The 26348-nt window shown below is 44.2% G+C and overlaps 1 protein-coding gene across 1 annotated transcript in view; it reads left to right on the plus strand.

Moving 5' to 3' along the window:
- itsn1 (intersectin 1 (SH3 domain protein)) overlaps positions 1-26348 on the plus strand; it is a 225592-nt gene that overhangs the window by 184115 nt on the left and 15129 nt on the right. The window contains exons 35-37 of the mRNA XM_059968863.1: positions 85-252; positions 5053-5265; positions 9845-9966. Coding sequence (XP_059824846.1) covers positions 85-252; positions 5053-5265; positions 9845-9966 — 503 coding nt within the window. The remainder of the gene's footprint in view (positions 1-84; positions 253-5052; positions 5266-9844; positions 9967-26348) is intronic.

A 26348-nucleotide genomic window follows, 5' to 3' on the forward strand; every position in this document is an offset into this window, starting at 1 on the left:
GGAGAGTAACTTCTTGCGAATTCTAAAACTAATGATGTCGATTCCTTGAAAAATCCCTCTGACACCCTTTCACAAATGCTGTAGATCCTGGAAAACACTCCAGAAAATCATCCTGATTTCAGCCACTTGAAGCAGGCTCTTGAAAAGGCCGAAGAGTTGTGTTCGCAGGTGAATGAGGGCGTACGGGAAAAGGAAAACTCGGACAGGCTAGAGTGGATTCAAACACATGTGCAATGTGAAGGTTTATCTGAGGTGAGATTGTGAGATGGTCTAAACACATGGTTTCATATCATCAAATTCCTGTTGACCATAAGACCATAAGATATAGGAGCAGCATTCAGCAATTTGGCCCATCAAGTCTGCTCCAGCATTTCATCACGGCGAATCCATTTCAATCTGAGCCCCAGTCTCTGCCTTCTCCCTGTATCCCTTCATGCCCTGAACAATCAAGAACCTGTCAAGCTTTGCCTTAAATATACCCAATGTCTTGGCCTCCACAGCCATCTGTGGCAATGAATTCCATAGATTTGCTACTCTCTGCCTAAAGAAATTCCACAGTAAATTGTACAAGTAATGATTTGGTGTGTCATATTAAAGGGGGTGAATACTTAGGCAATGAATTATTTTGTGTTTTATATTTGTAATTAATTTAGATCACTTTTTAGAAATCTGTTTTCACTTTGAAAGAGTCTTTTTCTGTTGATCGGTGTGTCAAGAAAAGCCAAGTTAAATCCACTATGATTCAATATTGTAAAACAATAAAACGTGTAGACCTCCGGCGGTGGGGGAATACTTTTTATAGGCACTGTATATACTAAGACTTGGCTGCTGACTCTCCATGTTTAGGATGCTGTGGACCTGATCTAAGACATCCCTGACCCTGGAACCTGGGAGGCAACGTACCATCTGGGTGTCTCTATCACGCTGACAGTCTCTGTTCCTCTGCCTATGGAATCTTCTATCACCACTACAGTCCTCTTCACATCTGTTCTTTTCTGACCACAGCACCAGACTCAGTGTCAGATACCTGGTCACTGTGGCTCCCCCGGTAGGTTGTCCCCCTCAACGGTATCAAAAGTGGTCCACTTATTATTGAGGGGAACGGCCACAGGTATTCCGCACTGGCTGCCCCTTTTCCCTTCCTTCTGACAGTCACTCAGTTACCTGCCTCCTGCAATCTAATTCCTATCTATCACTTGCTCAGTCTCTCCAATGAGCCAAAGGCATCGAGCTGCAGCTCAGTGCACCTGGTGCAGATGTGGTTATCTGGGAGGCTGGAGATCTCCCAGAATTCCCTCGTCCCACACGCGCTGAACAAAGTACTGCTCTGGAGCCATTCTCACTGCACTAACTACCCTAACAGGAATGAAGAATGAAGAAGAAGAAATTTATCAGATACTTGCCTTGCCCAAGCCTGATACGCCAAAGCCACTCCAACTCTGCCCCACTTACACAATGGCCACTCCTCTTGCCCCGCCTCATTTCTTATTTCCTCTTTCTAATGAATTCTGTTCACTGATTAGGTGCAGTCCAACTCTGGAAAAACTGCTGAGAAGTGCTGCCTTTTTAATCTTGAACCACAATCCTAAGTGAAAACATAGCTGCTGCTCTCTGATTGAGCGCAGTCCAACACCAACTCATATGATTGACCCTGAATGACTGTATAATTGTGATAATAACTTAGATGAATGGAATGGTAAGTGTATTGTGTAGGCAGAAGTGATTAGGAATTTAATTACTACTTTAATTAGTTCAGTACATCATGGGCTGCAGAGCCTATGCTTCTGCTGTACCTCTTATATTCAATCCTAACGTGAGAAATCTCTTGCCGAAGCTCTTCCACGGCCATATTTTCATGAATCTAAGATAACACAGGGTTAGGGGTGGGGTCAATTAAAATTTGTCATAAAATTCAATAGGGGTTATTTTGTAGTTTTGGGAGATTTATAAATTTTTCATGCCTTTCTGGATTTCAATTCCAAATGTCAGAATATCAGTTGGGGCCTATGGTATTTGCCTGCAGCTAGGCACTGTCAGCATTTTAATGCGTTTGTGTTGAATACGTTAAATAATATCATCTTACATGTTTTGCATTGAAACCTGGCATCCACCTGTCACCCACTCTTGTTATCTTAGATCTCTCCAGGTCACTTAGCATCCTCTTTCCAATGACTAGTCTACGGCCACCTCCTCACAACTAACTTCTTCACTCTTTCACACAATTCAGACGCTTGCGAAAGCCAAATACTGGAAAAGGGAGAAGTCATCAGCCCAGGCATGAGGCAACGTAAGATCAGAAGACGCCTGAGCAGAATTTGGCCATTCGGCCCATCAAGTCTGCTCCGCCATTCCCTCATGGCTGATTTATTATTCCTCTCAACTCCGTTTTCCTGCCTTCTCCCTGTAACCTTTGACACCCTGACTAAGAATCTATCAACCTCCACTTTAAATATACCCAATGACTAGGCCCCTACAGCTGCCTATGGCAATGAATTCCACAGATTCACCACCTTCTAGCTAAAGAAATTATTCCTCATCTCTGATCTAGATGTATGTCCCTCAATTCTGAGGCTGTTCGCTCTGGTTCTAGACTCTAGTACTATAGGAAATCTCATCTCCACATCCACTCTATCCAGGCCTTACAATATTCAGCAGTTTTCAGTGGGAATCCCCCCACATTCTTCTAAATCCCAGAAAGTACAGGCCCAGAGACATCAAGTACTCCTCATATGGTAGTCTGCCAGGAGATCAGGAGTGTCAGTGGGCAGAAGTGTGTGAAGTTGCCATTACTAGGGAGAAGGTTCTTGGGAAACTGAAAGACCTGAAGGTAGATAAGTCACCTGGTCCAAATGGTAGTATACACCCAGGAATCTGAAAGAGGTGGCTGAATATAATGATGTTTCAAGAATCAATTGATCCTGGCCTGGATCCAGAGGAATGGAAAATAGCAAATATTATTTCACTTTTCAAGAAGGGTGAGAGGCAGAAGAAAGGAAACTGTAGGCCATTTTATCTGACCTCAGTGGTTGGGAAGATATTGGAGGCAATTGTCAAGCATGTGATTTCAGGGTACTTGGAGGCACATGATAAAATGGGCCATAGTCAGCATTGTTTCCTCAAAGGAAAATTGTGTCTGACAAATCTTTTGGAATCCTTTGAAGAAGTAGCAAACAGGATAGACAAAGGAGAATCAGCAGATGCTGTGTACTTTGATTTTCAGAAGGCCATTGACAAGGTGCTACATGAGGCTGCTTAACAAGTTAAGGGCCCATGGTATTACAGGAAAGATACTAGCATGGATAAAGCAGTGGCTGATTGGCAGGAGGCAAACAGTGGGAATAAAGGAAGCCTTTTCTGATTGACTGCTGGTGACTAGTGGTGTTCCACAGGGGTCTGTGTTGGGACTGATTCCTTTCACGTTATATGTCATTGGCCTAGATGATGGAATTGATAGCTTTGTGGTAAGGTTTGCAGACAATATGCAGATAGGTGGAGGGGCAGGTAGTTTTGAGGAAGTAGAGAGGCTACAGAAGGACTTGGATTAGGAGAATGGGCAAAGTGGCAGATGGAATACAGTGTCGGGAAGTGTATGGTCATGCACTTCGATAGACAAAATAAAAGGTTGACTGTTTTCTAAATGGAAAGAAAATTCAAAAATCTGAGGTGCAAAGGGATTTAGGATTCTTTGCCCAGGATTCACTAAACATTAATTTGCGGGTTTAGTCTGTGGTACAGGAGACAAGTGTGGTGTTAGCAATCGTTTCATGAGGACTAGGATATAAAAGCAAGGATGTAATGTTGAGACTTTATAAAGAACTGGTGAGGCCTCACTTGCTCATATTGTGAGCAGTATTAGGCCCCTTATCTACGAAAGATCTGTGAGATTGGGGAGAGTTCAAAGGAGGTTCACAAAAATGATTCCACGATTGAAAAGCATGTTATATGAGGAGCATTTGATGGCTCTGGACCTGTAGTCACTGGAAGCAGGAGAATGAAGAGTGACCTCATTGAAACCTATCAAAAAGTTTCAATAGAGAGAATGTGGAGAGGATGTTTCCAATGGTGCGGAAGTCTAAGACCAGAAGGCACAGCCTCAGGCTAGAGGGATGTTCATTTAGAATGGAAATGAGGAGGAATTTCTTTAGCCTACAGGGTGGTGAATCTGTGGAATTCATTGCCACAGGTGTCTGTGAAGGACAAGTCATTATGCATCTTTAAGGCAGAAATTGATAGATTCTTGATTAGCCAAGGCATGAAGGTATATGAGGAGAAGGTAGGAAATTGGGGCTGAGAGGGAAAATGTATCAGCCATGATTAAATGGTGGCTGCTAGGTCTTATGGTCTTATAAGTTAGCACTTTTAAACCCGCGATCCTTTGAGTGTGTTGAAAGGCTGCAATGAATTACTGCATTAAGATAGCCTTTTGAAAGCATTTGCAATGAAGTGTGTGAAGATAAAGCACACCTGCAGAACAGACCTGCCAGGTGTGAACGGATTAACACCTCCACCCATCAAAAGTTTAATTTATCAGAATGCAATTCATGGTTATCTGAACAAAGGATTTGGAAATTGATCTCTCCTGGTATTATAAACGAGACAAAAAGTTTTACACTTTAATCATTACAATAAGAAACCAGTTTAAAGTCATATTCACGAGCTGAAGGTCAATCTTATGAGAAATATTTCTCAGAAATATTGCAAATCAGCTTTTGTTGTCTTTCATCTGTAAATGTGGTTTTAACCTTTGGTCAGTCTAAAGAGTAAATTTAAACCAAACACAAGGAAATCTGCAGATGATGGAAATTCAAGCAACACGCACAAAATGTTGGTGGAGCACAGCAGGCCAGGCAGCATCTGTAGGAAGAAGCACTGTCGATATTTTGGGCCGAAACCCTTAGTCAAGAAGTCCTGATGAAGGGTCTCGACCCGAAACGTCGACTGTGCTTCTTCCTAAATTTAAACCAATGTAGTTTTGTGTCTGAATGTATATTTTTCAATGTCTTGAAGTTTATGTATTTCTACAATATTAACATCAACTTCTCTTTATTTCAGCAACTTGTTTTTAATTCCGTCACAAACTGCTTGGGTCCTCGGAAATTCCTGCACAGTGGTAAACTTTACAAAGCCAAGAGTAACAAGGAGCTTTATGGATTCTTGTTCAATGACTTCCTGCTACTGACGCAGATCATTAAACCACTAGGTTCCTCAGGGACCGACAAAGTCTTCAGCCCCAAGTCTAACCTGCAGTACAAAATGTACAAGACAGTAAGTGGAAATTACTCTGTCAACTGAGCTGTAACATTCTTACAGGGAGAGAGAGAGTAACAAGCACTGTTGGCTTAATTGGTGTAAACATCTGAAGTTAACTGTTTCTTCCGCTCTGCCACCAGATTTCTGTACGGTCCATGAGCCTATAACCACTACATCACTATTTTTGCTCTCTTTTTACATGGCTTATTTCTATACACATACCTTCAGCAAAGATATGAGATTGAAAGAATGCAGAGAAAATTTACAAGGATGTTGTTGGGACTTGAGTTATAGGGAAAAGTTGAATAAGGAAAGGTTTATTCCCTGGAGAGTAGGAGAATGTGGATGCAGTTTCAATTCAACATTTAAGAGAAGTTCGGATAACTACATGGATGGGAGGGGTATGGTGGACTATGGTCTGGGTGCAGGTTGTTGGGACTAGGCAGGGCAAAAGTTCAACATGGAGTAGATGGGCTAAAGGGCCTTTTTCTGTGCTGTAGTGCTCTATGACTCTAAGATTGTTCAATTCCTGACCTCTCTGGAAAGCATCTAAATCTCAGCCATGCATCTGCAAACCAGAAATGTTCACTCTTTAGAAAGTTTCCAATACACATAAAAATGTGCTAGGTGGAGAGGTCAGAATTGAGCCGCTGAATATCTCGAGCAGCAGTTTATTTTTAACAACTGCCGTAGGGAAATTAAATTTGAGAAAGTTGATAGAAATGGAAATGTTTTTTACAGTGCAGTGGAGGATGTGCTTCTAAACAAACAGTTCAAGGCTCAAGGGACACAATTTATACTTGATTTCAGAAATTAAATAAATAGTGGAAAGGATCATGAGATGCGAGTTTAATTCATGTCCCTGTGGAGTGTGGAGGCTAAAATGATCTGAGCTGATCACCAAGGCTGTATTGTAGTAAAATGACAGTTCCCAGTTCCCCAGCTTGAAGTTAATATGATCAACCTTTGAAAAGTGGCTTCAAGCACCTCGGCTGCCATTTATACTGCCCATTAATGATATAACAAGCAAAGAACTACTAAAATATTGCAATATTATTGCAATACTAGCAAAATATTGCAAATATTGTTAAATAGGTTGGGAAGTAGGTTGATAGGTTCTTGATTAGTAAGAGCAAATATTACAGGGAGAAGGTAGGGAAATGGGTTTGACAGGCATATTAAGCAGCCATGATCAAATGGTGGAGCAGAGTCAAAGAGCTGAATGACCATAAAGTATAGGAGCAGAATTAGGCCATTTGGCACATCGAATCTGCTCCGCCATTTCACCATGGCTGATCCATTTTCCTCTCAGCCCCACTCTCTTGCCTGCTTCCATAGCCCTGACCAGTCAAGAATCCATCAGCCTCTGCCTTAATTATACAAAAAAAGCATGGCCTCTACAGCTGCCTGTGGCAACAAATTCCACAGATTCATCACTTTCTGGCTAAAGAAATTCCTCCTCATCTCCGCTCTAAAAAGCTGCCCCTCTATTCTGAGGTTGTGTCCTCTGGTTTTATACTCTCCCACCATAGAAAACATCCTTTCTACATCTACTCTATCTAGGCCTTTCAGCATTCGATAGATTTCAGTAAGGTGACCCTTCATTCTTCTGAATTCCAGTACACACCTAGAACCATCAATGCTCTTCATTAGACAAGCCATTCAATCCTGGAATCATGTTTGTGAACCTCCTCGGAACCTGTTCCAAAGATGGCCAACGACCTCCCCCCCCTCCTATTTTCCCAGAATCAGTGAGTTCCACCTACTGCTCTCAACTCATTTGTGGTATCTAAATGAAATCCAGGCCTCATTTGTTTTTATATACAGTAAGTTTAATATTCAGCATTTATTGCCCTTGAAAGGATTTGGTGAGCCTGCTTTGTGAATTCCTCCTGGTTAAGGCACTCCACAGCTCTGTAGGCCAGGAGTCCTAGAATTCAGAGCCAATAATGATGAAGGACTGGCAAGATATTTCCAAGTCAGATTGTTGTACAACTACACACGAGTAGTGTAATGCTTTACAGCACCAGTGACCGGAGTTCAATGCTGCCACTGTAAGTTTGTATGCTCTCCCCAGGTTTCTTCTAGATGCCCTGGCATCCTCCCATGTTCCTAAAGCATACAGGTTAGTTTTAAGCAAGCTGTGTTGATGCCAGAGCCATGGTAAAACTTGTGGACTGTGTCCATCCTTGAACTGTGTTGGTCTTTGATGTAAACAAAGCAATTTACTGTATGTCTTGATGTTTCTGAACACATGCAAAACAAATAAAGCTGATCTTTCTTCGAGGGAAACCTACATTCAGTGGTTTTTCTATTGCAACTGTGGCTTATCCTTCCAGGTAGTCTATTTCATAGATTTCTATGGTTGTCTATTCATGGATTTAGAAGTTGCTTTTGGATTAGACTGGGCAAGTAACTGTAGTGTGTTTCATAAATAATATACAGTGGATTCCAGTTAATTGAAATTAACCAGTATATTTTGGCCCAATTATGCGGCTGCCCCAATTAGCCGTTGTTTCGTGGAAACAGTTAAAAGGTATAAAAAAGACAAACTACCATTTAATTGAGTTGCGAATGATGCATTTAAATGAAATAGAGAACAAATTAGAAAACTGTCAGTACTATAAAACTGTGTATTAGTTCCTAATAGTTGTCAACAGAGGAATTCATTCAGTGTATGTTGCAGTTCATTTAATTGAAAGTAAGTGAACAAAGTCAGGGCAGACACCTAGTGCACATAATGGACTACCTTCATTCAATTCTTTCCATCACGGCATCCTTCAAATCTTTATTTTCATTGTAACGTTCATGATGGTTATCGACACCATCAAATTCTTTGTAGTTCTTAACTTGTTGAAGTCGTGAAATAATTTCATTTTCACTTCTGTTCTATTCTGGTAACTCCAAGCCTGAATGGTTGAAACTACAGTGAATAAACTAGTTCTGAATTGTCTTACTGCTTATTTCTCACCAACTAGCAGTAGCACAAACACATGCAAAAGACTCTAGTTAAAAAACGTTCCAGGCACAGTGTGGTATCTAATGGCCACTTAAGTGAATGTGACTGACGCTAGTTAGAAACTGTATGGAACAGTTTCTTGCCCAATTAAGCAGGGTAGTGACCCAAATAAATGAAGGGAATCCTGGCTATTTTATTGATTAGGTTTTGTTCCTTAAGAGTTGTCCCAAAAAAAGTGACTGTCCCATTTAACTGATGTCCCAATTAACTGGAATCCACAGTATATCACAATCATCATGGGTTAGTCATGGAGAGAATGAATGTTAGATGTGGTCAATGGGTGCCAGTGTTGCAGGCTGCTTTGGCATGGATGCTGTTGATATTCCTAAGAGATGTTGAGCTACACTTATCTAAGCTAGTGGAAATTCCTGACTTGTCGTGTGCCAGTGGTGGAAAAGCTTAGCTCACCCACTGGAGGTATCCAGCCTCCTATCTCCTCTCTTCGCCATTCTGTTGAAATGGTCCAGTTACGTTCCTAGTCACAGTTCCCCATAAGCTGTGCAAGTGTGCAGCCATACAGGAACTGAAATGTCCCCATACAGATAGCCTTTGTTGCCGCACAGATGGAATGTTCTTTTATATAATGCTAATATAATTTTGAGATTATATTTTAATATACAGTAAATTGAATAAAAATTATATTCAAAGACATTTTATTCTCCCCTTCAATTAATAAATAAAATCATAAGTCTGTGATTTTTCAACTTTCCTTCTAAATGTTTTTAGTGTGCATATTACAAAAATAACTTTTAGAGTGCCGCACGGTTTTCAATCTGTGTTAAAAATTTCCCGCTCAGATCAATGGTTGGTTTACGCAGCTGTAAAAAAATTAGAGAGAACGTTGCTGATGATCCTCACAAAAGTTTGATGGCGGGAGACATAGCGAGACTAAGGGTTGGTGATTAAGTACCCGCTTGTTGGTGTAGGTCATTGCCTCAAACTTTAGTGGCAGGAATGGTAGCACTTGTACAGCAACATGCTGGTCTGTTGAACTCTCCCTTGTTTTGGGTGCTGCTTGTGATCCTTGTGTAGTCTCGGTGTAGCACAAGAACCATATCCAGGAGTGTAGCATTTTGAAAGATTTAAAGATTGGCTTTATTTGTCAGATGTACAGTGAAACATCAAAGCATATAGTGAAATGCATTGTTTTGCGTCAACTACTAACACAGTCAAGGATTGTGCTGGGGCCAACCCGTAAGTGTCACTATGCTTCCAGCACCAGCGCAGCATGCCTACAATCACTAACCCTGACCATACATTTTTGGACTGTGATAGGAAACTGGAACACACAGAGGAAACCCATGCAGTCATGGAGAGAATGTACAAACCCCTTACAAACAGAGATGGGAATCAATCCCTGATCTGTGATTACTGGGTTATAGAGTGATTGCGCTAACTGCTACACTATCATGCCAGCCAACTACACATCTAAAGAAAACAGTGATCAGTTTATTTATTTATTTATCTGTTATTAATCTGTTTTTATTTTATTTGTCTGTTATTAACTCGCATGTGAACAACGCGGCTACAAAAAGGTTTTGAAGAGTGCTTTTTCATACCTTTTCATTTCTACAGCCTATCTTTCTGAATGAAGTGTTGGTGAAGTTACCAACTGACCCTTCCGGTGATGAGCCAATTTTCCACATCTCCCACATCGACAGAGTGTACACGCTTCGTGCTGAAAGCATCAATGAAAGGCAAGTAGGAACACAACTCGACTTGTGATGATGATAATTTGTATTTGTGCAGCTCCAGTGTATTGAAACATTCCCAAGTGCTCAACAGAAATCCTTTCGAGCCTAAGTGTGACATTGGGCCATGGAGGTACAAGCTGAGTAGATCTCAAAGAAAAAAGATGATAATTTTCAACCTCTCCAGAATCCACAAGGGATGACAAATTTTAAGCAACACACTCAGAATGCTGGAGGAACTTTGCAAGCCAAGCAGCATCTGTGGAGGAGAATGATCTATCCATGTTTTGGGTCAATACCCTTCATCAATACTTGGCCTGAAGCATCGACTGTTTATTTCCTTCCATAGAGGCTGCCTGTTTGCTGAGTTCCTCCAGCATTTTGAGTCTGTTGCTCAAGACTTCTTGTGTTTACAGCAATTTTTTATGAGGAGTGGATTTGCAACTTTTGAGGGAGTGAAGCATTTAAAACATCAACTAACACTGGGAAGAAATGGTTGGGTTGAGTTGTTCTCTGATCTTGGCAATATATCTGCAAACGTTTCGTTACCATATGAGGAGACCATCACCGGTGTGCTCTTCACTTGTGGTGTGTCCTCCGAATGCTTGGCTTTTTCATACTTATCAATTAGCTTATTGATTGTCATTACGGAAACTCGGTTGTGACATAGGAGGGGGGTCTTGTTGCTGATTGCTTGCATGGAGAACTTAGTGCGTTGTCTGGAATTTTTGCCTGCATTGGCTTATAAATGGGATTGAGATCTACATGTCTGTTTATAGAATGTCTGTCTTGCTGGAAGCATAGCGACATATGCAGAAAACCATGCTTCTAGAAATTCTCCAGCATGCCAAGTGTTTGCTTGTGCCATGACTTTCACTGATGCCCAGTTGAGTTTGTGCCCCTCTCAATTTTCATGGGTAGAGACCAGGGAGAGTTGGTCATGCCATTTTACAGTCAGTTGATGTTCATGTATCCTTGTGGAAAGTTTTCTCCCAGTCTGGCCGACATATTACTTTCTGCAGTCCCTGCCTTGGATTTTGTAGACCACATTGGTCTTGTCCAGTAGCTTGGTTTCTTCTTTAGGTCTGTGAAGTACTTTCCTCAATGTTGCTGTTGGATTATGGGTGACTGAAATTCTACATTAGCCATCAGAACAGAATCAAAATCAAGAAGCAGATTCAGGATTGCTTAATGTCATTTCCAGTACATGAGTGTAGAGGAGAGCAAAATAATTGTTACTCTGGATCCAAAGCAACAGACAAAAAAACCAATAGGATAAAGAACACAGTAATAATAAACAGCACAATGAATATAAATACATAAGAAAGCTTATTTACATAGATTAATTGTATGTCCATAAAGTGACATTAGGCACAGGAGTATCTGTACATAAGGTGACTGACAGGAAATGATAAAGTTTTGATGGTCGGGATGTGGAAGAGTGAGTTACATAAGATCATAGGAAATAGGAGCAGGAGTAGGCCATTCAGCCCATCCAGCCTGCTCCACCATTCAGTAAGATCATGGCTGATCTGGCCTTGGACACATCTTCACCTACCTGCCTTTTCCCTATAACCCTTAATTGCCCTACTATGCAAAAATCTATCCTTCATGATGTTACTAGCATAGCAGGTGGATCTAAAGACAAGGTGAGGCAAGAGCTACCAAGGATGGAGATGGGATGGGAAGCCTGAAAAAGCATTGATCTTGCAGCAGTAGGGAACATCTGAGAAGGTTTGATTCAGGGGGTAAGGAGAAGTGAGAGATAAAGGAACATCTATTCGCGATCTTTGAGTAAAAGGAAGATCCTTAAGACATTGATTTTGTTGCACGAAGAGGAGAGATTTCTGCTTTAACTAAGTGTAGTGAAATGTTTTTTTTAGATCTCATTTACACTCAGTGGCCACTTCATTGTGTACACTTTTACACATCGTTAAAGTAAGAATCTAATCAGCCAATCATGTGGCAGCAACTGAACACGTAAACGCATGCAGACATGGTCAAGAGATTCAGTTGTTGTTCAGACCAGACATCAGAATGGGAAATGTGGTCTAATTGACTTTGACTGTTAGTGCCAGACAGGGTGGTTTGAGTACCTCAGTAACTGCTGATCTCCTGGGATTTTCACACACAACAATCTCTAGAGTTTACAGAGAACGGTGCAAAAAAACACAAAAAAAATTCAGTGAGCAACAGTCCTGTGGGTGAAAATGCTTGTTAATGGGAGGGGTCAGCAGAGAATGGCCGGGCTAGTTCAAGCTGACAGGAAGGTGACAGTATCCACATATTACTACAGCTGTATTATGAATGCACAACTCATCAAACTTTGAAGTGGATCGGCCACAGCAGCAGAAGACCATGAACGTACTCTCCAATGACCACTTTATTGGGTATAGGAAGTACCTAACAAAGTGGCCACTAAGTGTATAATCCTACTTACTTCAGAATAGAGTTCATCTGCATGAAATTTCCACTTCGATGCGGTGCTTTTAAATGTTTTCAAGCTTAATGTTAGTAAAGTGATTTTTAAAGTTTGATTCATTTATTTATCACACGTACATCGAAACATACAGTGAAATGCATCGACTGCGTTAACAACCAACAATCCTAAGAATGTGCTGGGGACAGCCAGCAAGCGTTGCCACACTTTCCAGCACGAACATTGTGTGAGAATTGATGTTCCTGCACAGTTATTTCAAGGCCAAAGCATCTCAAGTTGCAAAAGTGTGTGCTTATTACCAAAGATTGACTTGTCTGTGTTAGGTTATACAGCACAGAAATGCACCCCGATCGCTGTTTGCTCTAAGCTGCACAGCCGAACAATAACTGAAATGCTCCCACATACAAACCCTATGTTGCCAGACAGCTGGAACATTGTTTTACATAATGTTAATATAATTTTGAAATTATGCTAAAATAACCTAGCATAAAGTTAAGACTGGTTCAATTAAAACGTTCACTGATAGGTTGAACTATGTGCTTGGAGGGATCTAATATCCTAGTGGAAAGGTTTGCCAGTGCTGCACAGGTTGGGGAGGTGGAATTTAAACCAGAATTGCAGGGGGTTAGGAACCAGAGTGCCAGAACAGATGATGGAGAAGTTGTAGAGACAGATGTTGTTAAGATCTCAGACAAAGTCAGGAATCAAAATGTTGAGCATGGTGCAACTGTACTGCATATATTTCAATGCGAGAAGTATCGTAGGAAAGGCAGATGAGCTTAGGGCATGAATCAACAACTGGAATTATGATATTGTAGCCATTACCGAGACTTGGTTGTGGGAGGGGTAGGACTAGCAGCTCAATATTTCAGGGGTTATGAGCTCAATATGTCAGATGTCACAGAGCAGAAGGGATTAAAGGGGTGGAGTGGCATTATTAGTCTCGGAAAATGTCACACCAGTACTCAGTCAGGCCAGGCTGGACAACTTGCCTAGTGAGGCTTCATGAATGGAACTAAGGAATAAGAAATGTATGATCACGTTAATGGAACTATATTATACACAGTGCACCAGTCCATGGGGTTTAGAGAAACAAATTTGTAGAGAGACCACAGATTGCTGCAAGAATCATAAGGTTATTATAGCAACACACACACAAAATGCTGGTGGAACACAGCAGCCCAGGCAGCATCTATAGAGAGAAGCACTGTTGACGTTTTGGGCCAAGGCCCTTCATCCTGACGAAGGGTCTCGGCCCAAAATGTCGACAGCGCTTCTCCCTATAGATGCTGCCTGGCCTGCTGCGTTCCACCAGCATTTTGTGTGTGTTGCTTGAATTTCCAGCATCTGCAGATTTCCTTGTGTAAGGTTATTATAGGATATTTTAACTTTCCACATATTGATGGGGACTCCCATAATGTAAAAAGGCTAGATAGGATAGTTTGTCAAAAGTGTTCAGGAAAGTTTCCTTAATTAGTAGGTAAAAGTTCCAGAGAGAGAGAGAGTGTGCAATACCGAACCTGCTATTAATGAATGAGACAAGCAGGTGACAGAAATTTGTGTAGGGGAACACTTTGCATCTAGTGATCACAATGCCAATAGTTTCAAAGAAGGTATGTAAAAACGATAGGTCTGGTCCACAAGATGAGCTTCTAAATTGGAGAAAGGCCAATTTTGATGGTATCAAAAAGGATTTGGAAAGTCTGGATTGGGACAGGCTGTTTTCTGGCAAACATATACTTGGTTTGTAGGAAGCCTTCAAAAATGAAATTTTGAGAATACAAAACTTGTATGTGCCTGTCAGAATAAAATGTATAACAGGTTTAGCGAACTTAAGTTTTCAAGAGATGTTGAGGCCCTGGTTACGAAAAAGAAGGAGGTGCATAGCAGATATAGACAGGTAGGAACAAATGAAGTACTTATGGAGTGTAAGAAATGCAAGAGATCACTTAAGAATGAAATCAGGAGGGCTAAAAGAAGGCATGAGGTTGCCCTTGCAGACAATGTGAGAAGAACCCTATGTTATTCTACAGATCAAAGAGCAAAAGGATTGCAAGGGACAGAATTGGTCCTCTGGAAGATCAGAGTGGTCATCTATACATGGAGCCAAAAGAGATGGAGGAGCTCTTAAATACAGATTACAGAGGCAGAGGTGTTTGCTGTCTTGAGGTAAATTAGGGTGCATAAATCCCCAGGGCTTGACAAGGTGTTCTCTCGGACCCTGTGGGAAGCATGTGCAGAAATTGCGGGGGCTCTAGCAGAGATATTTAAATCATCCTTAGCGACAGGTGAGGTACTGAAGGATTGGAGGATAGCCCATGCTGTTCTGCGCTTAAGAAAGGCTCTAAAAATAAACCAGGAAATCATAGGCTGGTGAACCCGACATCAGTAGTGAGAAAGTTATTCGAAGTTTTCTAAGGGACTGGATATATGAGTATTTGGATAGACAGGGATTGATTAGGGATAGTCATTACGACTTTGTACGTGGTAAGTTGTATCTCACCAATCCTATAGCGTTTTTTGAGGAAGTTGCAAAGAAAGTGGATGAAGGCAAGGCAATGGATATTGTCTACATGGACATTTGATAAGATTCCAGGTGGGAGATTAGTCAAGAAATTTCAGTCGCTTGTCATTCATGATGACCTAGTAAATTGGATTAGGCATTGGCTTTGTGGGAGAAGCCAGGGAGTGGTAGTAGATGTCTGCCTCTCTGACCAGAGGCCTGTGACTAGTGGAGCACTGCAAATATCAGTGCTGGGTCTGCTATTGTTTGTTGTCTACATATGTCATTGGTTTGGATGATGATGTGTTCAAATAGGTCAGCAAATTTGCAGATGATACCAAGATTGGGGGTGTAGTGGACAGCTCGGAAGACTATAAGAGCTTGCAGTAGGATCTGGACCAGCTGGGAAAACAGGCTAAAATGGCAGATGGAAATTAATGCAGACAAGTGTAAGATATTGCATTTTGGCAGAACCAACCAGGGTAGGTCTTACACATTGAGCAATACAGCAGTGAGGAGTGCGGAAGAACGAAAGGATCTGGGAATTCAGGTCTTTAATTCATTGGAAGTGGCAGCACAGGTAGAAAGGGTTGTAAAGAGAGCTTTTGGCACATTGGCCTTTATAAATCAAAGTATTGAGTACAGGAGATGAGATGTTATATTGAAGCTGTATAAGACACTGGAGAGGCATAATGTGGAGTATTGTGTGCAGTTTTGGTCAGGGACGATGTAAAAGAGGTTTAAAGAGTGCAGAGAAAATTTATAAGGATCTTGCTGGGACTGGAGGACTTGCGTTATATGGTAAGATTGAATAGGTTAGGACTTTATTCCTTGGAACATAGAAGATTGTGGAGAGATTTGATAGAAGTATACAAAATTATGAGGGGCATAGATAGGGTAAATGGAAACAGGCTTTTTCCACTGAGGTTGGGTGGGACTACAACCAGAGGTCATGGGTTGAGGGTGAAAGGTGACAAGGCGAACCTGAGGAGAAATTTCTTCACAGAGGGTTGTGAGAGGGTGGAATGAGCTGCTAGTGCAAGTGGTACATGCAAGCTTGATTTCAACTTTTAAGAGAAATTTGGATAGGTACATAGATGGGAGGGGTATGGAGGGCTATGGTTCAGGTGGAGGTTGATGGGAGTAGGCAGTTTAATTGATTTTGACATGGACTAGATGGGATGAAGGACCTGTTTCTGTGCTGAATCTTCTATGACGGTAAAAGAAAAATTTGAAGAACTGTCAATTCTTGCTGACTTCGTTGGAACATTTCAAGCTTCTAGTGCAGACTGTGAACATGGATTCAGTCTCATGAATTCAATCCAGAAGATTTACACAAGGTGAAAGATTTTCTTTGTACTTCATTGTACCCTTGAATTAATTAATAATATCAAAAGTATGTGATTTTTCAATTTTCATTATAAATATTCATAGTATACATATTACAAATAAAACTTTAAAAGTGCTATGCAATTTTCTGTCCGTGTAAAAATTTCCTGTTCAGAGCAACAGTTGTAAAACAAAAATTAGAGGGAATGTTGCCCTTGACCAACCAAGTTCATGCCAATTGTCAAGCGTTAATCCTACATTCACTCTTTTATTCTTTAAACATTCCCATTTTTGCTCCAACCTATCCCCCAGACTCTGTCTGTGATGTACTAACTGGGGATGGCTCACAGTAACCAATTAAGCTATCGACATGCCCACCTTCAGGACTTGCGAGAGAAAATGTGAGCACCCAGTGTTGTCCCAAAGCGAACGAGCAAACTTCACAGCAGGAGCAATGGAGATCAGGGCTGAACAAGTAACTGGAACCATGAAGGAGCAGCTGTGCCACGGTGCTGCCTGCTTCTCCTCCCTCTTTCCACTCCTACATGTGTGGTCAGATAATAATCAGTTGGGATTTGAATAGCTTTTGGGACTGTCAACTGGCGTTTTATTTATTCAGGTAACACTGAGGACGAGTGTACATACAGAAAGCTGCTGGGAAAAATCCAGCAACATCAGGAAAGTTCCTACCCAGCCTGCTCATGACTCGTTTGTCCCACTGCTGTCAAGATGAGGCTACATAACATCCATGTCAGGACCACCAAACTCAAAAACAGTTACTTACCCCGAGCTGTAAGGCTGATCAACAACTCCACCCACTAACCCACCCCTCCACACCCCCAACCACCACTACTTTATCATTTCCTGTCAGTCACCTTACGTACAGAGACTCCTGTGTCTAATGTCACCTTATGGACAAGCAATCAATCTATGCATATAAAAGCTTAAGTACTTATATCTATTGTGTTTTTTTATTTTCTGTGTTTTTTAATTGTATTGTGTTTTTTTGTGCTGCATAAGACCTGGAGTAACAATTATTTCATTTTCCTTTAACATTAAACAATCTTGAATCTTGAATTACGGGGGAAAAAATATTCAAATTGTGTACTTTGCAGTTTTTGTATTGTTATAAATATGCATATATCAATTGGCTTCAGGAAACAAAGGGAGCCAAATTCAACCAAGCTTGCTCTTCCCCTGTAGTACGTGGCTGACTATGGTCTGAGACTCTATCTCCATCTAAGATCTCTGCTGGTTTCCTTGCTTGTTTCAGCAGGCCATGATGAAATGGTGGAGCAGACTCAATGAGCCAAATGTCCAAACCGTGCTCCCATGTTTTATGGTTTTACTAGGTGACTAACAAGGAACAGAATAAGCATTTATGGGTCTTCCTCGGGTTTGCAACATCTAACAAGTGACTGGTGCTGGCTTGCCACTTCTTGTGTAAGGGACCACATAGAAGGGGTGCTTTATTTTCTGATGATACAAAGATAGGTAAGAAGAGGACATAAAGGGATCTTGACAAACGAAGTGATCTTATAAAGGTGCATAAAAATCATGATAGGTGTGAATGCATACAGTCCAGGGAATTATAAGAAACTAGAGGGTACAGGTTTAAGGTGAGAGGGGAAAGATTTAAAAGGGCAACACACAAAATTCTGTATGAACTCAGCAGGTCAGGCAGCATCTATGCAAGGGAATAATCAGTCGGTGTTTCAGGTCAAGACCTTCATCCAACATTTAGTGCAGAATGTCTTGTGTTTAAGATTTAAAGGAGACCTGAGGGCCAATTTTTTTGGGGGGGACTTAAAGGCTGAAGTGTAAATGGAATGCACTGCCAAGAAAAGTGATTGAGGCACGTAAAATAACATGTTAAAGACACTTGGACAAATAGATGAAGAGGAAAAATTGAGAGAGAGAGGAGCCAAATGCAGGCAGGTGAGACTAGGTTTGATGGGCATCTTGGTCAGCATTGATAAGCTGGGCCAAATGGCCCATTTCTGTGCTATACTTATCTGCCTTTATCTGATAGGTTAAGTGAGTATGCAAAGATAAAAGACAGCAAATATTGTGGGGAAATGTGGTTCTGTGGCGACCCACTTCCTAGCGCACTCGAACCGGCTCACAAATAGCCAGCATGCAGGCACAAAGGCCAGGTCCGCAACAAAGGGAAAAAGCCTGCGGGGGTTTGTGAGTACGTGTCCCTTACAGCATCCGCGCCCGAGGAGGGCGGGATGAGGGAGGCTTTAAAGCAAGGCTGTGAAGTTCGAATAAAATCATCTTTAATTGCAGTTTACCGACACCGTGTCATTATTTTAGCGCTGTGTGTAGCACACCACTACAATTGGTGACCCCAACGGTCCAAACAATTTTTGGACCGGAGATGACCGACGCCGCATCTGTTCATGCGGTTTCGTTGAAACTGCCAAGCTTCTGGACGCTGCGACCTCACCTATGGTTCCAGCAAGCAGAAGCCCAATTCCACGTTCGGCAGATAACCTCAGAGGACACATGTTTCTGCTACGTGGTGAGCTCCCTCGACCAGGACACAGCGGCCCAGGTCGCGGCGTTCATACAGTCTCCCCCAGCGGACGGCAAGTACATGGAATTCAAAGCCCTGCTCCTAAGGACTTTTGGACTCTCATGGCACAAGCGAGCTGCCTGCTTACTGCACCTGGATGGCTTGGGAGACAGACCTGCATCGGCTTTAATGAATGAGATGTTGTCTCTGGCCGGCGGACACACACCCTGCCTCATGTTTGAGCAGACATTCCTGGAGCAGCTGCCCGAGGACATACGCCTGCTGCTGTCCGACGCGGATCTCAGCGACCCCCGGAAGGTGGCAGCCCGGGCGGACTTGCTGTGGAAAGTCAAGAAGGAGAGTGGGGCGTCCATCGCACAGATCACCAGGCCACGCTCCCAGTGGCAAACCAGTCCAGGCCTGGCCGCAGAGCCCGCTAACCCCAGAGGCAGGGGTGGGGAGACCAACAAACAATGGTGCTTCTACCACCAGCGGTGGGGCGCAGAAGCCCGCCATTGTCGCCCGCCCTGCCAGTTCCCGGGAAACACCAGGGCCAGCCGCCGCTGATGGCTATGGCGGCTGGCCATCGGGATAGCCTCCTGTATGTGTGGGACCAGCGGTCGGGACGCCGTTTTTTGGTCGACACCGGTGCCGAGATCAGCGTCTTACCTTCGACGAGTTACAACACCCGCAACAGGGCACTGGGTCCCCCCCCGAGGGCCGTGAACGGCAGCATAGTAAGGACCTACGGCACCCGTACGGTGCAGCTATAGTTCGGCTCCAGCCAGTTCACGTGGGGCTTCACACTGGCCGCCGTAGCCCAACCGCTTCTGGGTGCGGATTTTTTGCAGGCTCACAGCCCTGCCCAGGAAGAGACTGGTCCACGCCGAGACCTTTCAGACGTTTTCCCTGGTTGCAGCCCAGTTGCCAGCCCCTCACCTCGGCTCCATCACGCTGTCCGACAACGACTTCACCAGGGTCCTGGCGGATTTCCCATCGGTTCTGGCACCACAGTTCACGGCAGCCATGCCCCGACAAGGCGTACAGCACCACATCCCGACCCAGGGACCACCCCTCCACGCCCGTGCTGGGCGGCTTCCCCCAGACAAGCTCCAACTGGCGAAGGAGGAGTTCAAGAGGATGGAGGAATTGGGGATCATCTGGCGGTCCGACAGCCCATGGGCCTCCCCCCTGCACATGGTGCCCAAAGCAACAGGGGGCTGGGAGACCGTGCGGCGACTACCGCAGGCTGAACGAGGCTACCAGACCAGACCGCTACCCTATGCCGCATATTCAGGACTTTGCAGCAAACCTGCACGGCACACAGATCTTCTCCAAGGTAGACCTCGTCCAAGGATTCCATCAAATCCCAATGCATCCGGACGACGTCCCCAAAACGGCTCTCATCACCCCGTTCGGCCTTTTCGAGTTCCTCCGCATGCCGCTTGGCCTGAAGAATGCCGCACAGATGTTCCAGCGGTTAATGGACGTGGTGGGACGCGACCTGGACTTCGCATTCATCTATTTGGATGACATCCTCATAGCCAGCAGCAGTCATCAGGAGCATCTGTCCCACCTTCGTCAACTCTGCGCCCGACTGAGTGAGTACGGTCTTACAATCAACCCCGCCAAATGCCAGTTTGGGCTCGACACCATTGACTTCCTGGGCCACAGGATTACTAAAGACGGGGCAACCCCTCTGCCCGCTAAGGTAGATGTGGTCCGCTATTTCCCCCGACCCACCACGATCAAAGGCCTTCAGGAATTCGTAGGTATGGTCAATTTCTACCACCGCTTCCTCCTTTCAGCTGCCCGAATCATGCGCCCCCTGTTCGCCCTGCTGTCGGGTCCGGGCAAGGACATTACCTGGGACGAGGAGTCCGCCACTGCTTTCATTCAAACGAAGGAAGCCTTGGCGAACGCCGCGATGCTAGTGCACCCCAGAATGGACATCCCTACCCCACTTACAGTGGACGCATCTAACACGGCAGTCGGTGGGGTACTGGAGCAGCTCATCGCGGGTCTCTGGAAACCCCTGGTGTTTTTCAGCAAACACCTGCGGCCAACCGAGCTCAAATACAGTGCTTTCGACCAGGAACTGGTGGCGCTATACCTGGCAATCCGGCATTTCAGGTACTTCTTAGAAGGTAGGCCCTTCACCGCGTTCACGGACCACAAACCACTTACCTTTACGTTCACGAAGGTGTCCGATCCCTGGTCATCCCGCCAGCAGTGCCATCTGTCCTACATCTCTGAATACACGACGGATGTCTGGCACGTCTCGGATAAGGACAATGTTGTGGCGGACGCGCTCTCTCGCCCTAACATTCACGCCCTTTCCCAAGGGGTAGACTTTGAGGCGCTGGCAGAGGCGCAGAAGGCAGATGAGGAGATCCCGAGTTACAGAACTGCAGTCTCCGGTTTGCAGATCCAGGACCTCCCTGTAGGCCCAGGTGAGAGGACCCTACTCTGTGACGTCGCCACCGGCCAGCCCCATCCCGTCATCCCGGCACCTTGGCGGCAACGTGTTTTCGACTCCATTCATAACTTGGCACGGTTGTCCGGATGGTCTTCAGCAGGTTTGTTTGGCACGGACTCCGCAAGCAGGTCAGTGAATGGGCCAGAACGTGCATGCACTGCCAGACGGCCAAGATGCAGCGGCACACCAAAGCTCTGCCGCAGCAGTTCCACTCCACCCACCGGCGTTTCGACCACATTCATGTGGATATCGTGGGCCCCCTGCCAGTGTCCGCACGGTACCTCCTGACTATCGTGGACCGGTTCACAAGATGGCCAGAGGCGATCCCGCTCACCGACACCACCTCCGAATCTTGTGCCCAGGCACTGATCGCCACCTGGGTGTCCCGCTTTGGTGTACCGGCCCACATTATCTCCAACAGAGGCGCCCAGTTCACCTCCAGCCTGTGGTCAGCTACGACCAGCCTTTTGGGGACTCAGCTGCACCACTCAACTGCCTACCACCCACAGTCGAACGGGCTAGTGGAGCGTTTCCACCATCACCTAAAGTTGGCTCTCATGGCCCGCCTGCGAGGAGCCAACTGGGCGGACGAGCTTCCCTGGGTCCTACTCGGCATCCGCACGGCGCCCAAAGACGATCTGTATGCCTCGTCGGCCGAGTTGGTGTACGGCGCGCCCCTGGTCGTTCCCAGGGAGTTCATACCAGCCCCAAGGGGGCAAGAGGAAGAACCCGCAGCAGTCCTGGGCAGACTACGTAAGAGGCTCAGTGACCTGGCCCCCATACTCACTTCGCAGCATGGGCAGAACCCGACCTGCGTACCCAAAGACCTGCAGAACTGTAAGTTTGTGTTTGTACGAAGGGGCGGGCATCGGCCACCGTTGCAACGGCCCTACGAGGGGCTGTTTACGGCGTTCAGGAACAACGGGTCCACATTCGTGCTGGACGTTGGGGGGAGAGAGGAGGTTTTCACGGTGGACCGACTCAAACTGGCCCATGTGGACCTGGCGTAACTGGTCGAGTTTCCGGCACCTCCCAAACCAGGTCCGGCCCAGACTGTGTATATTGCCGGTTCTGGGGAGGGGGTTATGTGGCGACCCACTCCCTAGTGCACTCGAACCAGCTCACAAATAGCCATCGCGCCGGCACAAAGGCCAGGTCCGCAACAGAGGGAAAAAGCCTGCAGGGGATTGTGAGTACGTGTCCCTTGGAGCATCCGCGCCCGGGGAGGGCGGGATGAGGGAGGCTTTAAAGCAAGGCTGTGAAGTTCGAATAAAATCATCTTTAATTGCAGTTTACCGACTCCGTGTCGTTATTTTAGCACTGCGTGTAGGACACCGCTACAGTGCTACACATTTTAGCAGGAAATCTGAAAAAAATATGGTGTGAAAGATTGCTGAGCTCTGAGACGTAGAAGGATTTCAGTGTCCTAGTGTACTGCTCCCAAAAGGCTAGTGTGTAGGTAGGTACAATGCATAACTTGGATCATTTGACCAAGACTAATCCAATTTTGACCTTGGTACTACTTTTCTGCTCTCTCCCACACACCTTGGCTCCCTCTCGCAAACTCACAGCTATAAAGTATGGCTGTTACTGTCTATATTTATCGAAATTCATTTGCAGTAGTTTTCAACATCTCATCCCATGAAATTGTTTTAATTATAAAACTCTCTAATTTTTAGTAATTCTTTTCCAATTTTAGCCTCTTAGGATAACACCAATGTAAATTAGAGATGTTGTTACTGCTTGTACAGCCTTGAGTCAACACTTTTGATAAAGATCTTTTTATAGAAGTAGTCCATAGTAAAAAAAGATATAAAGAGATTCTGGTGTTACATTTTTATAAATACATACTGTAATTCATATCTTGGCTGGAAAAACTATATACTAATTATTGTTCCATTGAAATCCATCTGAGCTTTGAATCTTGAAAATATTACAGATCAGTTAGAGGTTTTAGAATATAGCAAGACAAGACTGAGACCAGGCATGTTGGGAAAGTGTCTAGTAGTGCCAAAAATTGTAATTTCATAACATGCTGACTCTTTCAAGTAGAGAAAAGCCCTGAGTCATTTGCACTAAGTGGCCACTTTATTAGGCCCAGCAATTGAATCTGTCAGGGTCTTCTGCTGTTGTAGCTCATCCTCTTAAAGGTTGGACACGTTGTGCATTCAAAGACAATCTTCTGCACACTACTGTTACAACATGTGGTTATTTGAGTTACTGTTGCCTTCCTGTCAGCTTGAACCAGTCTGGCCATTTTTCTCTGACCTCTCCCATTAACAAGGCCTTTTTGTCCATAGAACATGGCTCATTGGATGTTTTTTCATTTATCTGTAAACTCCAGAGACTGTTGTGTGTGAAACTCCCAGGAGATCAGCAGTTTTTGAGATACTCTAATAACCACCCTGTCTGGCACCAACAATCATTCCACGGTCAAAGTCACTTAGATCACATTTCTTCCCCATTCTGATATTTGCAGTGCTCCGTCCACTGCTGTTCACTCTGCTGACCCACGACTGTGCTGCAACACACAGCTCGAACCATATCATCAAGTTCACTGTTGATATGACTGTGGTGAGTCTCATCAGCAAGACCGACAAGTCAGCATACTGAGAGGAGGTGCAGTGGCTAACAGACTGGAGCAGAGCCAACAACCTGTCTCTGAATGTGAACCATAGAATATTACAGCACAGAAACAGGCCTTTTGGCCCTTCATGGTTGTGCCAAACCATTTTTCTGCCTAGTCCCACTGACCTGCACCTAGACCATATCCCTCCATACACCTCTCATCCATGTACCTGTCCCAGTTTTTCTTAAGTGTTAAAAGTGAGCCTGCATTCACCACTTCAACTGGTAGCTCATTCAACACTCCCACCACCCTCTGAGTGAAGAAGCTCCCCTAATGTTCTCTTTAAACTTTTACCCCTTCACCCTTAACCCATGTCCTCTGCTTTTTTTTTCTCCCCTGGCCTCAGTGGAAGAAGCCTGCTTGCATTCACTTTAGCTATACCCATCATAATTTTATACACCTCTATCAAATCACCCCTCATTCTTCTATGCTCCAGGGAATAAAGTCCTAATCTATCCAACCTTTCTCTGTAACTCAGTTTCTCAAGTCCCGGCAACATCCTTGTAAACCTTCTCTGCACTCTTTCAACCTTATTAATATCCTTCCTGTAATTAGGTGACCAAAACTGCACACAATAAGAAGACAAAAGAGATGGTTGTTGACTTCAGGAGGGCACGGAGCAACCACACCCCGCTGAACATCGACGGCTCCTCGGTAGAGATTGTTAAATTTCTTGGTGTTCACCTGGCAGAGAATCTCACCTGGTCCCTCAACACCAGCTCCATAGCAAAGAAAGCCCAGCAGCGTCTCTACTTTCTGCAAAGGCTGAGGAAAGTCCATCTCCCATCCCCCCCCCCCCCCCCCCCCCATCCTCATCACATTCTACAGAGGTTGTATTGAGAGCATCCTGAGCAGCTGCATCACTGCCTGGTTCGGAAACTCCACCATCTTGGATCGCAAGACCCTGCAGCAGATAGTGAGGTCAGCTGAGAAGATCATCGGGGTCTCTCTTCCCACAATTACAGACATTTACACCACACACTGTATCCGCAAAGGAAACAGCATTATGAAAGACCCCACGCACCCCTCATACAAACTCTTCTCCCTCTTGCCATCTGGGAAAAGGCTCTGAAGCATTCAGGCTCTCACGACCAGACTGTGTAACAGTTTCTTACCCCAAGCCATCAGACTCCTCAATACCCAGAGTCTGGACTGACACCAACTTACTGCTCTCTACTGTGCCTATTATCTTGTTTAGTATTTATTGTAATGCCTGCACTGTTTTGTGCACTTTATGCAGTCCTGGGTAGGTCTGTAGTCTAGTGTAGTTTTTTGTGTTGTTTTATGTAGTTCAGTATAGTTTTTGTATTGTTTCATGTAGCACCACAGTCCTGAAAAACATTGTCTCATTTTTACTGTGTACTGTACCAGCAGTTATGGTCCTGGGTTGGTCTGTAGTCTAGTGTATTTTTTTTTTCTGTGTTGTTTCTTACGTAGCTCAGTCTAGTTTTTGTACTGTGTCATGTAACACCATAGTCCTGAAAAAATGTTGTCTCATTTTTACTATGTACTGTACCAGCAGTTATGGTTGAAATGACAATAAAAAGTGACTTGACTTGACTTGGTCTAAACAACAACTGAACCTCTTGACCATGTCTGCATGCTTTTATGCATTGAGTTGCTACTACGTGATTGGCTGATCAGATATTTGCATTAATGGGCAGATATGCAGGTGTATCGAATAAAGTGGTCACTAAGTGTATATTACAATCCTTTATAGATCTTCATGAAGGTAAAAAGGTTAAGAAAAAAATTGACTTTCCAGTGAAGAATGGAAAAATTTGATTCTGGGCCCAGTCAGGAAACTATGAAAATTATGACACCATTTTAGTTCTAATGAAGGAGGTCCTTTCCCCAATTTGCCTCTGAGAAACAGATCAAGTATTTACAACATTTTCTCTTTCATTGTTTCTATTGCCCTCACATTGTTTCAAAATGCCACAACATACATTGTTTTATTTTGTATTCAAAGTATAGAATGTTAGCCATAGAGAATGGAAACACAAGGCATCCTGCAGATGCTGAAATCCAGAGTGACAAACACAAAATGCCAGAGGAACTCGCCAGGTCAGGCAGCACCTACGCAGAGGAATAAACAGTTGACATTTTGGGTTGGGACACTTCATCTGGATTGGAAAGAAAGGGGGAAGAAGTGAGAATAAGAAGTTGGGGGGGGGGGAGGAAGGAGCACAAGCTAGCAGGTGATTGGTGAAGACAGGTGAGAGAAAAGGTAAGTGGTGGGGTGGGAGGGAATGAAGTGAGAAGCTGAAAGGTGATAGGTGGAAAAGGTTGAAGAAGAAGGAATCTGATAGGGGAGGGGAGTGTACCGTGGGAGAAAAGGAAGGAGGTGGGGCACCAAAGGGAGGTGAGAGGCAGGCAAGGAGAAAAGAAGGGGTAAGAGGGAGCCAGAATGGAAGCTGGAAGAAGAAAGAAGGAGAGAGGAGGGAGAAATTACCAGAAGATAGAGAAATAGATGTTCATGCTCTC

The sequence above is a fragment of the Hypanus sabinus genome, chromosome 4 (genome assembly GCF_030144855.1).
Source record: "Hypanus sabinus isolate sHypSab1 chromosome 4, sHypSab1.hap1, whole genome shotgun sequence".
In the NCBI taxonomy this organism is placed as follows: domain Eukaryota; kingdom Metazoa; phylum Chordata; class Chondrichthyes; order Myliobatiformes; family Dasyatidae; genus Hypanus; species Hypanus sabinus.